Raw genomic sequence first — 13424 nt, 5'->3', positions numbered from 1 at the left:
TGCTATAAGCTTCCTGATGGTGAGGAAAATTCCTCAATTGGATTCTCAAAGGGCTTAGTATAGTACTCTCCAAGTAGTAGAAATTCAATAAATATTAACTGATTCAAGTGGGAAAGACACAAATGGTCATCACATAAAATGGACAATTTTCAAGTGACAGAGGTATAGAAAGCAAAGCCTAGTGCATGCAATAGAACAATTTATCCCATTTATCTGCAGATGAAAAGTCAGTGAGGGTTAGCTATTTTCTGAACCCTAAGAACTGACTATACTTTTAGCTGCTTAGCTCTTCAAAATTTGGTTTAACTATAAAACAAAGTTGCATGCTTTACTCCACTCTAGGGACCACAGTTCAACATACTCTATAAATTCATATGAGCTATTTCTCATGACCAAGACAAGGTTCAGGAGCCCAAGTATATCTGGGCTCTAATAAGAGGTTAAGTGAAAAGCACACTTAAATCTTGCCATTTACAGATAGAATATTTTATGTTACATTTCAAAGAAAATTTTTAGAGAAGCTTAATTCTCTTTGCCATTATTTTTAAAAAAGATAATACATACTTGAAATAGTAATAAAACCTGCATCCAAAACCACTATTTAGCAAGGCTTTTGTCTTTGCTATTTCCTAAAAAAACTCAAATAGCTAATGAAAAGCTCCACCATATGTTAATCTTTTAGTTATCAATCAATGATATTTATTGAGTTCTTACTATATGCAGAGCACTGTTCGTGCTTGGGAGAATATAATACAAGAGCATTAGCAGTCAGGTCCTCTAAGGGAATAAACTTCTCAAGGATTAAGAGCCTGCTGAAATTTTTCTTGTTTGAATTTACTCAGGCATGTCACACCCAATCCGGTGGATGGGCTGCATTCTCACTTTCAAAACTGAAAAATTACAGAGTTGCAAAATTATTACTAACAATACACTATAAAGTAATTTAAAAAAAGGGAATGAAGTTGGGGAATGAGCCATGTTATGTTCTTGCAAATACACTACATGAGGAATTTCAGGGCAGTGGTCCAAGATAGGTGGGGAGAAGGTTGGAAGTAGACGATCAGACACACACCAGGGTGAGCCATCACTTCGAACAGACAGCAGCAGGAGATGCGAGAGGAACTGCTACTCCTCCCCCAATCCCTGCCAAACAGCCCAACTCCCTGCCCTGAGCTGAAGAGCTGGCTATGGCTGTTGCTCCCCAAAAATGGGGGATCCCTGGCAGGAGGCTCCCCAGGACCCAAAAAACTGCAATGGGCCCTCCTCAACCTGGAGATGCCAGAGGTGAGGGGCTGGTGTTCCACGTGGTCTTTTCCCTTGCATTTCTCTGCTGAAGCTGAGGGTGACCGCAGACCCACTCGCCACAGGCTGTGGATAGCCTGTGGGGCCATGAGCTTGACTTGCCTGACCTACACAATTTGCCCAGATGAAAGGAAAGTGGGGCATATTCCCTCCCTCTCTCTTCCTCACCCCTTATCTATCTCTCTGGACCAATGAAACACTGAGTAAAATGCCACAATTACAGACTGTAAGCTCGCTGTGGTCAGGGAATGTGTCTGTTATTTGGGTATATTGTACTTTCCCAAATGCGTAGTACAGTGCTTTGCAAACAGTAAGCACCCAATAAATACGACTGATTGATTAGGCTGCTCCAGACAGGTTTTCCCCTATGTAGGACTCCACTCCTGACACATTCAACTGCCCTCACACCTGGAGACACCACTGCCTTTTCAGTTCCTCTCCTATATTCTTCCTTTATCAGAAAAATGTGCCACACAAAGTACAGCACTGGATTATTTGTATCAGGAGGCACATTCACACTGGTTATCAAGAGTAGATAAAACACCACACACACACACACCCCACCTTTAATGGAAGCTCCTGATACTGCTGTGATTCCACTAACACTGGCCTAGTTTGGCAGTGCCACTATCAGAACCACAATGGATATGGAGAGGCACAGAGGGCTTGGGTGGCCCAGCAACTACAGAAACTGCTGAGAACGCAGGGAAGGAGAGCAGATCCTGAGAGGTGGGACAGCCGCCTGGATTTCGGGCTCGGAAAACGAGTCAGAAGGAAGGGAAAAAAAGACTAGATGGGAAAGGAAAAAGGCAGGTCAGGGGTAACACTGGAGCTGCCTACAAAATGAGGGATGTGGAGGGGGAATTGGAGGATCAAAACAGAAAAGCAGCCTAGTGGAAGGAGCCCTGGCCTTGACTGGAATCCTGGCTATGCCAATTGCCTGCTGGGTGACCTTGAGCATGTCACTTGACTGCTCTGGGCCTCAGTTTCGTTACCTGTAAAATGGAAATTAAATACCTGATCTCCCTCCTACTTAGACTGTGATTGCCACATGGGACAAAGACTGTGTTTGATCTGTTACCTTGCATCTTCTCCAGTGCCTAGTACAATGCACACAGTAAGAACTTAAATACTACAATTTTTAACAGATGCCACTATTATTATTTATGGCCACCTGGGGTAAAAAAAAAAAAATCAAAGTTGCAGGAATGGGGGCAGGGCCACTGCTGTAGCACTTTTAAATGCCTGGCCATTCTGCTGAGACCAGATGGTGTGTGTTTAGGGGTGGGGGAGGAGGGAGAGGGAATGCAGAAGGCCAGTGACGGACAAACCATTTCAAACTACAGTGGCAGGAGGCACGCTGGCTCGCTCTGTAGCCCGAGGAGGGCGAAGGCAAGCCCACAGGGCTTGGGGCCCAGCAGGCGGCCGCATCCTGGTACCTGGCTGGTGCGCCGTTCCTGACGGGTCGGCTTCCTTCTACCCTGGGATCCTGGTGGGTGGCAAGGGAAGTCAATCAAGTTGGCCAGAGGCGGTGAATGGGGTAAGGAGGGAGTAGTTTCAAACCCACTTGGATCATATCCATAATTTATTTTAATGCCTGCCTATCTAGACTGTAAGCTCCTGAAGGGGAGGGAATGGGTCAACCAGCACTGTTGTACTGTGCTCTCCTAAGTACTTAGTTCAGTGCTCCGCACATAGTAAGTGCTCAACAAATACGACTGACAGCTTCTGCAATGTAGAGAATCAGAAATAAATTTAACTTCAAGATCCTGCTTAAAATAATTCCACCTCGAACTCATGGTGACATGTGTGTAGCTTTAAGGTCCTGTCTTACTGATTAATCAACTTGAAGGCAGATTTTTTTAAAACATAATTTGTTTGTTATGATCCTCTCGGGAACAGAAAAGGACATGATGAGATTACAGCTCCTTTTGATTTATGCTGCTCAGTACTGTTCATTTTAGAGCCAGCCTCCCTGTTTAGTTTTCTCCTATGTGAACACTATAGCAGCTGACAGCCACGTAAAGAAGATTAAACATTTGCTACCAAGCTCAGGCTAAATGTCAGCTGACATCTGACTACCCGATCAGATAGCAGGTATACTGCCAATTATTCATACAAAAGAAGAATCAACACTGGCAATCTACTATAAAAGCATGGAGAGCCACTTTCTGCTAGTTAAATGAGGTACTTAATATAATACAGAAACACAACTCTGAAAAGGATATTAAATGATGCTTGATTGCTTTTTAAATAATTGCTACCACACAATAAGCTTGCCTGGAACACGTATAAATGATTCCCCCATCACACAAGCTATCAGTGGATCCCAAAACAAAATGACATTTTCTTGGGAAAAAACAAAACAAAACCAAAAAAACCCATTCCTAACAATTCCACTCTACTGGGCCAAAGTAGCCTTAATTTTGAATCCCCTTCTGAGACTACCATATATTTAAAGGTTTAAAGGGCTTTTTAAATCAAAGGGTCCCCTGAAGTCCTTTACAAAAGCCCAAAAAGCCTCTCTCATCAATTTGTATCTAATTTACTCCCCACCTAAGAGGTCAGCTGTATAGTGACTAAAAATGCTTCAAATAATTTATATTAGAAATTCAGCTTTCTGGGCATGCTTTTTATTCAGGCTTTGCCCTGTGGTTCATTTTTAGACCATGACTCTTTCAATACACGTTTCAAAAATTTCTGAGATTATTATTTTAGAGGCTGATCTTTTTCACAATAAAGTTACATCCTAAAGGTAGAAATTAGGAGATTTTTTTGTTGGAAGGAAAAATATTTCCAAGTGAAAAAACATATTTATCACCTATTTATGGTAAAAGGTCACCCGTGGCTTTGTAGAGAAGTGATAAATTTTTAAAATTAAAAAGTTAAGTCATATTCCTTTTTGTGGTAAAAGAGAGACGAAGGACTTGAGAGGGTTCCAAGAGCCACTGATGAACAAGACTGGATTTCTAAGGAAGGGCTACGGGAACTGAGATTTGGATTTAAGAAGAAAACACTGAGGAAACAAATGTCTTCAAGAACACAAAGGACTAGTGTCTGTGACTGGTGAGACTACTTGAACAGGGAGGAAAGAAATTTCAACTACAATATGAGGAATTTAAGTTACCTCAAGCAGAATTCTCTGACATTGAGGGATACTGGATATTGGAATGGGTTTCTGAAGGAGACAATGATGATGATAATATTATTTGCTAAACACATACTATACACCAAACACTGAGGTAGATACAAGATAATCAGGTTAGATGCAGTCCCTGCTCCATATGGGGGCTCACAGTCTAAGTAGGAGGGAGAACAGGTCGAATTCCCATTTTACAGATGAGAAACTGAGGTCCAGAGACATGAAGTGACTTGACCAAGGTGACCCAGCTAATCCAGAGTCAGGATTAGAATTCAGGTCCTCTGATTCCACACCCGTACTCTTTCCACTAGGTCACTTTGCTTCTCTATACAATCTCAATCAATCCCTAATATTTTAATGAGTCCCCACCCTCAAAGAGTTTACAATCTCGTGGAGGAGTTGGGGTCACAAAGTGATTTTCAAATAGTGGGAGCAGGAAGGCAGGAAGAAGGGCAAGGACATAAGAGTCAGTAGAATGAATATGTCAGGATGAAAGAGTTGAATAAATAATTGCAAGTGATGGGGTGGCTGTTGTTGGCTTGGCTTGGCTTGACTTGAGGTGTAGGGAATTAATCAGGAGAAGCTTGTTGGAGGAAATGGCACTCCAAGAAGGCTTTGAAGCTGGGGGGAGCTGAGCTCTGGTGGATTTGGAGGGGCTCAGTGTGTGTGTAGAGGGCAGGGGAGGAAGTAGTTTTAAGTCGCCAAAACCTTTAAAAGTCCAACAAACTCTACTGAGAGGTGGGTTACGGTTGCATTGCCGAGAAGGAAGAAGACATACTAGAATGTGACCTGACAGTGCTTTACACTTTTGTGCCCAAATGCAAGGAGAGGATTACAGGAAAGTAGGAGAGAGCAAACAGAGGATCAGCCCAGCATACTGACAACTCCCATTATAGGGAAGATTCTTTAGGTTCTTTAACCCAAGCAATTGATTCTTGAATCAATCAGTGGTATGCTTGGCAAAGTACAAAACAAGAGAGTAATCCCTGCCACAAGGAGTTTACAATCTACATTATCTGTAATAAAGTAATCTGAGCGCAATACTGTAATAGAGAAAGAGCCCATTCAATGCATTCCATAAGCCTATAAATCTTGTATTCCTCTCAGGATCGCACCTGGAGAGTTCCCAGTACTCTACCAGTCTCGACTCCAGGAGGGAGTCAAGCAGAGGCAGACCCATTCCATTCCCAGTTTGGGCAGTGGCTAGTGAGTGGAAGGCAATCTCTACAAGTCAAAACTCACCCTTGCTGGGCAGCAGCAGCATGGCAGAGAGTTGAGGGTGGAGACTCGAGTTTACTGCGCAGAAGGTGGCAATGGCACACCACTTCTGTATTTTTACCAAGAGACCTCTTTTGATACACTACCAGAACAACTGCAGATGAAGAACGGGGCATTCTGGGAGAGATGTGTCCGTGGTGTCACTATGGTTTGGAAATGACTTGACAGCATAAGACAAGACAAATAAATCTTAAAATAGCACAGGTTCCCATATCCTCGAGAGACCAGGGGCTTAGCCAATGGGATCTACGATACTGCCATAATGCTGTTGGCCAACGCCACCATCAGATGATCATCTCAGGACCAACATGCACCCACACTGGTTCCTGGAGAACTGTTGAAGGAGAGCACTGGAATTATGGATACTCTTTGGCTCCCAGTCACCTTTGGTAACTTCTATTTAATGCATCTTAACAGGGTTTTCCTATGCTGTCATCCCTTGCTGGGATATGACATCACCGAGAGATATTTGCCATATTAAACAAGCAGAAGATCATCAAATCACATATTCCGTCTGTAGCCCAACACGCTCTTAAACAGGTTTCCCAAAGACCAGGACCTCATTGTCAGAAACTTTCATGAGTTACATCACGTGAAAGATGTTCTTATCCCCACAACCCCCACCACTTGCTCTGAATATACAGTGGCACTTTCTCCCTCTCTAAGCACAGCTGTTCCTTTTTAAAGGTGCGGCTTAGTGACTAGGAGAAATATCTCCTCAAACTGCAAATGAAGCTCTGATCATACCACCTCATGACTAACATCTGCTACACTGACGTCTCTCCCGGCTAACAGTCTAGAAAAGCATGGAGTCATGTTTCTAGTTAACCTTTATGTTAAGGAAAACTTGACTGCTCTTCTCTATTAGGGTTTAGAGGCACCTAAGGGGAGGCGGGTCCAAGTAAGGGAGAGAAATGTCACCGGATAACTGACATCTTCAAACATATCTTGATCAAATTTCCTTAAACTATAACATCATTCTTTAAAAAAAAAACCCAAAAAAACCCTGCACAATTCTTCAAAAATATGAAGTAACTCCATACTGCCTGCAGAACTGATAAATGGATAAAGGAAAGGCAACATGGTCTAGTAGACAGAGCATGGGCCTGGGAATCAGAAGGACCTGGGTTCTAATCCCAGCTCCACCACATGTCTGCTGAGTGACCTTGGGCAAGTTACTTCACTTCTCTGTGCCTGTTCTGTCATCTGTAAAATGGGGATTAAGACTGTGAGCCCCAGGTGGAACACAGACTAATTAGCCTGTACCTACTCCAGCTCTTAGTACAGTGCCTGGCACATATTTAGCGATTAAATACCAAAAAAACCAAGAAAACTGATTGATGGAAAAAAACAGTTTGAAGTTGCTTTTGCCACCATTTCCCATTTAGTTAGGAAACTCAAGAAAGCATTCCTCACCGTACTTTCTATATGCAGACTCGAAGTCATAGCTACCCAATGATACACTCTCCACCTACCATGCAATTAAACACCACTTCCTAGAATCCCATCAATCTGGGAAATTAGGAGTTAATGCTCCTCCCCCAGCCACTGACATGTGCCATCTGATGCTCTGTCCTCAGAGACTAGGTCAGACTACACAAAACAGTCTCTGGTGAGAAATGAATCCTTTATATTTCAACTTGGAACCGCCCAGACTAGACTAGATTTCTTGCAGGAATCTTCTTTCCTTTCTACTGTTCTTAATTTTTTCAAATGTTGGAATGGCCTTTAAAGTACCTTATGTATAGGTTTTTAAATCTTAGTTTTCACTACCCCTTCCTCACTTTTCATTTCATGTGGCATAATGGATGAGGAGTATTCATACACTAAGGTAGGGTATTAGTGCTACGGGACATATTTTTCATTTTTGTTTTAAAAAAATATCATAAATTTGCCTGTTTATTTTTTCCAGGTCCTGTGTATCCATGTTACTTGTGTGTGGCTCCCTTTAATTCCCAACCAAGAGTTTCATGAAATCTAATTATCCACTGGATGGAAAATTTACAGTAATTTTCTATTTAGAAGCTGGAAATTTCCTATAAATTAGAATGAGGCATTAATTCCTTTGGCGTATACCTTCAAGAGTTATTAAGATTTAAAAGGACGACTAAAGATAACTTACCTGGACATCATAAAGGGCCACAATGTTTTCATGCTGAAGTTCCTTTAAAAATAAAATCAGTTTCATAAGTATATTTCAAAATTAGGCACAGCAGAAATTAACTCACTGCCACAGGAAGTTAAATGGCCTCGTTTTCATAAAAATAATTTTATACAATTTAGTTCTAAAAGAATGTTGAACTATAAGGCTGAAATGCCTTAACTGTTGCTTATTGATCATTACTTCATAAAATCCTGTCTGGCATAAATACAACTTTGACTAGATAGAATAAGTGGAATAGAGTTTTTTCACCACTTAAGTTTGATATTTTATTAGAAAATAAAAATCCTCACAAAGGGAATACTACAAACCAAATGTACCAATCACCTAAGTGAAAGACATTAAAAACACACTGCAGACTGTCTAAACAGAAATAGTCATGGGCTACTTGGACAAGAAAGGGTGCCAAAACTTAAAATAAGTGCTATGAATACGATATTAGCAATTAGTATGGGTGAAGACAGCTGGAAAAATGTTTGTCAAATCACATTCATTTCTCAAGAACGAAAACCAAATGCACCTCTAAAGTCTTATCCACTTCTTTAACACTTCCCCCATTTTAGCACTCAAATTATTGGCTTCATCTTCCTGCACATGACCAACTGAAGATGCAAACACTGCACAAGAAAAATGGAACGGGCATCCTCTAAAATTGAATATTCTACTAATCAGTGTGTTTGCTCTGTCAATAACAGAGCTTGGGAAGAATCGGGGTCGACTAAGGAAAAGATGCTTCAATGGGGGCTATTCTCATTTTTTCACAAAAATTTAACAAAGCACAATCTCAGTCCCCACTGTAAATTAATCTATACCTTTAAAAAAATATATCTTTAAATCTGGAACTCACTTAAGATAACAGCAACAGCAAAATTTACTACTTAGCTCTATCAAAAGTAAACAAGCCTAACCATGCTGCTCAAATCGAAAAGCCACATTCCCAGTGAAGTTTCTCACAGAAAACTGCTCAAGATTGTTTATTTGTCAACTTATTTCATGCAGCTTTAATTATGACCAAAAAAAATCAACAGGACATACCTTTAAGATCTTAATTTCTTTTCCAAGCAGAATTTGTGATTTTGATAGGTTCTTTTTATTAATGCTTTTTATAGCAACTTCCCAATCCGTTTTCTGGGGGAGAGGCGAGGGAGGAAAAAATATTTTTATTAGATTCGCGTACTGAAACTATTTGCAATTTTCACTAGTAATTTGTCTTGGCAAATCCAATCTCTCTGCTATGACTTTCACTCAGTAGCACAACCTGACATCTTTACACAACGTATTTGAACTTATTTTGAAAAGCTTACAACTTCAGCATTTTGGGCTGGCTCCAGAGCCAAAACATTTTTCATGTTCCTTCTCAGTCAGAATTTTGGAATCGTTTTTCCCTCCCCACCATGCAAGAGGGGGGGAAAAAAAACACAAAAGTTGTGAGTTGTGGTGTGAATGTCTGGGTTATGAAGGAAGCAATGCTGGGAAATGAGACACCTTGCCGTTTTAGAAATCGTTAGCCAGAGGAGTCATGCCAACTTTCCACTGGGTCTGCAATTATCAACTTTAAATGAGATAAACATTGATGCTTACAAAGGGGCAAAAGCCCAGAGTTTTTAGTACTCATTAGCCTCATTAGCTTCTAAGTGCCTGGAGAGCAACTAGATTCTGGAGTCATAGAAACAGAAAGAAAGAAAAAAGATACTTTCCGGTGTGGCGCAGATTGAAATCTTGATTAAGAACAGTTTGGGGAGACTAGAAAGGGAAGGGTGGTCTTCCTCTAGACTGTAAACTCGTTGTGGGCGGGTAACGTGTCTACCAACTCTGTTGTTTGTACTGTACTCTCCCAAGCACTTAGCACAGTGCCCTGCATCCAGTAAGGACAAGATAAATACCACTGATGTTAGGCACACGAGGAACTCACCCTCGAGTTGTTTGTAGATACAGCTCTGCCTTTCACTGGCCTGAGCTCTAAATCTACAACAAACCACAAAAAAGCTGACCTATGCACCAGCCATCCGCACTTCACCCAACCAAACGAGGGGAAGGGTCCTTTTAAAGGGGCGAATTCAGGGCTTCTGCTTAAGAATTTCAAAATAAAACCGCAGGGTGGTGCCTGGTCTGACAAAACAACAAGCCACTGCTTCCAAACTGTGCTACGATGCCTACATCATGGGAAAAAAATAAAAATCAAAACCCAAGGAGGTGTCCAGAGAGGCATCCCACTGTGTGCAAAAATAGGGGCTCTGGTGTCCCTCTCCCTAAACACTCAGGTTCCGAAGAGGGTTGTCCGAACCTTGGATCCACCCCAGCGCTTAGTACAGTGCCTGGCCCATAGTAAGCGCTTCACAGAGAAGTTTTTATTTTAAAGTCATATCGGGGGGGGGGGGGGGGGAAGGGAGCCTAAATTCGATGGCACGAAATGCACAGACATCTTGAAAGTTATCAGGTCTCGCTCGCTTGGTTGTGGGAGAACCGCAGAAGCCGAATCTGAGTGGGTGTGTTCGGATGGGGGAAGGGGTGTGTGTTTTTGTATGTTTGTGTGGGGTCAGAATCCCCGGAATCTGTGTAGGCCAGCACTGCCCACTCCCCCCCCCACACACATCACCAGGGCCCTACTGAGAGCTCACCTCCTCCAAGAGGCCTTCCCAGCCTGAGCCCCTTCCTTACTCTCCCCCTCTCCATCCCCCCATCTTACCTCCTTCCCTTCCCCACAGCACCTGTATATATGTATATATGTTTGTACATATTACTCTATTTATCTTACTTGTACATATCTATTCTATTTATTTTATTTTGTCAGTATGTTTGGTTTTGCTCTGTCTCCCCCTTCTAGACTGTGAGCCCGCTGTTGGGTAGGGACTGTCTTTATGTGTTGCCGACTTGTACTTCCCAAGCGCTTAGTACAGTGCTCTACAGTAAGCGCTCAATAAATACGATTGATTGACTGATCACCACGTCAAAATGGGTGGGGGGGGGGGTGTCACCTTGGGCAGCCCCCGGCCTCCTTCCCTCCCTAATAACAATGATGGCATTTGTTAGGCGCTTACTATCAATCAATCGTATTTATTGAGCGCTTATTGTGTGCAGAACACTGTACTATGCGCTTGGGAATCAAGCAATCGTATTTATTGAGCGCTGTGTGCAGAGCACTGTACTAAGCGCTTGGGAAGTACAAGTTGGCAACAGATAGAGACAGCCCCTACCCAACAGCGGGCTCACAGTCTAGAAGAGAAGCAGCGCGGCTCAGTGGAAGGAGCCCGGGCTTTGGAGTCAGAGGCCACGACTTCAAACCCCGGCTCCGCCAACTGTCAGCTGTGTGACTTTGGGTGGGTCACAACTTCTCCGTACCTCAGTTACCTCATCTGGAAAATGGGGATGATAATAATAATAATAATGATGGCATTTATTAAGCGCTTACTATATGCAAAGCACTGTTCCAAGCGCTGGGTGAAGACTGTGAGCCCCCCGAGGTACAACCTGATCAACCTGATCCCAGACTGAGCCCCTTTCTTCCTCTCCCCCTCGTCCCCCTCTCCATCCCCCCATCTTACCTCCTTCCCTTCCCCACAGCACCTGTATATATGTATATATGGTTGTACATATTTATTACTCTATTTATTTTACTTGTACATATCTATCCTATTTATTTTATTGGTATGTTTGGTTTTGTTCTCTGTCTCCCCCTTGTAGACTGTGAGCCCACTGTTGGGTAGGGACTGTCTCTATGTGTTGCCAATTTGTACTTCCCAAGCGCTTAGTACAGTGCTCTGCACATAGTAAGCGCTCAATAAATACGATTGATGATGACGAACTGTAACCTCTTCAGCGCCCAGAACAGTGCTTTGCACAGAGTACGCGCTTAATAAACGTCATTATTATTATTATCATAGAAGTGCTTACTCTGTGCAAAGCACTGCTCTAAGCTCCCTAGCCCACGGCCGCTCGGGGCAGGGGGCGGTCACCGTTGGGAAGCGCTCAATAAATAGCACCGGTGGGCCGGCGACGTCGCCCCCTTTTACCTTGCGATGTCGGCCTTTGAAGACCACGGCGAAGGCCCCGTGTCCTATGAGGTCCTTCTTGCTGTACTCGAAGTCTCCCACCAGCTCCATCCTCTCCCTCCCCGGGGGGGCATTAAAAGCCCCGGATGGAGGCGAGGCCGATGGCGCTGTCGGTTTGTTTTGGAAAGAAGAAAGGAACGGCCGCCCACACCGCGGTGGGGGGGGGGTGGAGGGGGGGCCGCCGGTTTCCCTCAGCCCAGGGCGCCTCCCGGGCACCCGGCCGCTCCTCTGCCGCTGCCCCCGGCGGGGGACGGGCCGGCGACGGCGGCGGCTCCCATGCTGAGGGGCCTCGCCGGACGCTTTCCCAGCCTTGCTCCCGTTGGCGGGGGAAGGGGGAAGAAGAGGGGTCTCAACAAGGCCTTCCTCTCCCGCGGCGGCTCCTCATGGTCAGCCTCCCCCCCCCCCCCCCGGAGGGGAGGGGGGCTCCACCGGGGAAAGGTCCTCGAACCCCGGGGGTGTCACACACGAGCCCCGGGGAGAGGGCCCTGCGCCGGCCGCCGTCACTGGGCGCCCCCAGGGCGCCGGCGGGGGTCCACGCTTCTGCTTCTCCTCCTCCGCTCCATGGCTTCTTTCCCCGCCCCACAGAAGGCGGGCGAGACCGTGCACCGCCCCGCCCACCAGCTCACCACCCTCCTCAGCCGGCCGCTGGGCCGACTGCTCACTCCTCCGCGCCGAGCCGCTCCCTTTTATAGGGTAAATCTCCGCCTCGGAGCCCCAGTCCTTCCGCCTAGGAAAAGAGTCCCTCCTTTCCCTCTCAATCAATCAATCCGCCTGGGAAAAGAGTCCCGCCTCCTTTCCCTCCTCAATCAATCAATCCGCCTGGGAAAAGAGTCCCGCCTCCTTTCCCTCCTCATTCAATCAATCCGCCTAGGAAAAGACTCCCCCCCTTTCCCTCCTCAATCAATCAATCCGCCTAGGAAAAGAGTCCCGCCTCCTTTCCCTCCTCAACCAATCAATCCGCCTGGGAAAAGAGTCCCGCCTCCTTTCCCTCCTCAATCAATCAATCCTCCTAGGAACAGAGTCCCCCCTCCTTCCCCTCTCAATCAATCAATCCGCCTAGGAAAAGAGTCCCTCCTCCTTTCCCTCTCAGTCAATCAAGGAAAAGAGTCCCCCCCCCCCCCCACCCCGCCTCAGCATTGTGGCTCAGTGGAAAGAGCCTGGGCTTTGGAGTCAGAGGTCATGGGTTCCAATCCCGACTCTGCCACTTAGCTGTGTGACTTTGGGCAGGTCACTAAACTTCTCTGGGCTTCAGTTCCCTCATCTGGAAAATGGGGATTAAGACTGTGAGCCCCACGTGGGACAACCTGATCACCTTGTAAACTCCCCAGGGCTTAGAACAGTGCTTTGCACATAGTAAGTGCTTAATAAATGTCATCATCATTATTATTATTTCCCTCTCAATCAATCCGCCTAGGAAAAGAGTCCCCCCTCCTTTCCCTCTCAATCAATCCGCCCAGGAAAAGAGTCCCTCCTCATTTCCCTCTCAATCAAT

General features: G+C 44.8%; 1 protein-coding gene and 1 non-coding gene across 4 annotated transcripts in view; one reads left to right on the top strand and one right to left on the bottom strand.

Moving 5' to 3' along the window:
• Nucleotides 1-12361, bottom strand: part of ULK2 (unc-51 like autophagy activating kinase 2) — a 56756-nt gene extending 44395 nt beyond the window's left edge. For all 3 annotated transcript variants that reach the window (XM_038758730.1, XM_038758731.1, XM_038758732.1), the window contains exons 1-3: nucleotides 11894-12361; nucleotides 8919-9011; nucleotides 7845-7886 (exon numbers count right to left, since the gene is read on the bottom strand). In XM_038758730.1, coding sequence (XP_038614658.1) covers nucleotides 7845-7886; nucleotides 8919-9011; nucleotides 11894-11983 — 225 coding nt within the window. In that variant the 5' untranslated portion in view covers nucleotides 11984-12361. The remainder of the gene's footprint in view (nucleotides 1-7844; nucleotides 7887-8918; nucleotides 9012-11893) is intronic.
• LOC119939837 lies at nucleotides 5542-5676 on the top strand. Its single transcript, XR_005454799.1, has one exon. It is a non-coding gene; the product is annotated as a small nucleolar RNA SNORA7 (small nucleolar RNA).
• Nucleotides 12362-13424: the final 1063 nt, after the last annotated feature.

Source organism: Tachyglossus aculeatus, chromosome 17, assembly GCF_015852505.1.
Source record: "Tachyglossus aculeatus isolate mTacAcu1 chromosome 17, mTacAcu1.pri, whole genome shotgun sequence".
Lineage (NCBI taxonomy): Eukaryota > Metazoa > Chordata > Mammalia > Monotremata > Tachyglossidae > Tachyglossus > Tachyglossus aculeatus.
This window is presented reverse-complemented; position numbering and strand designations above follow the sequence as displayed.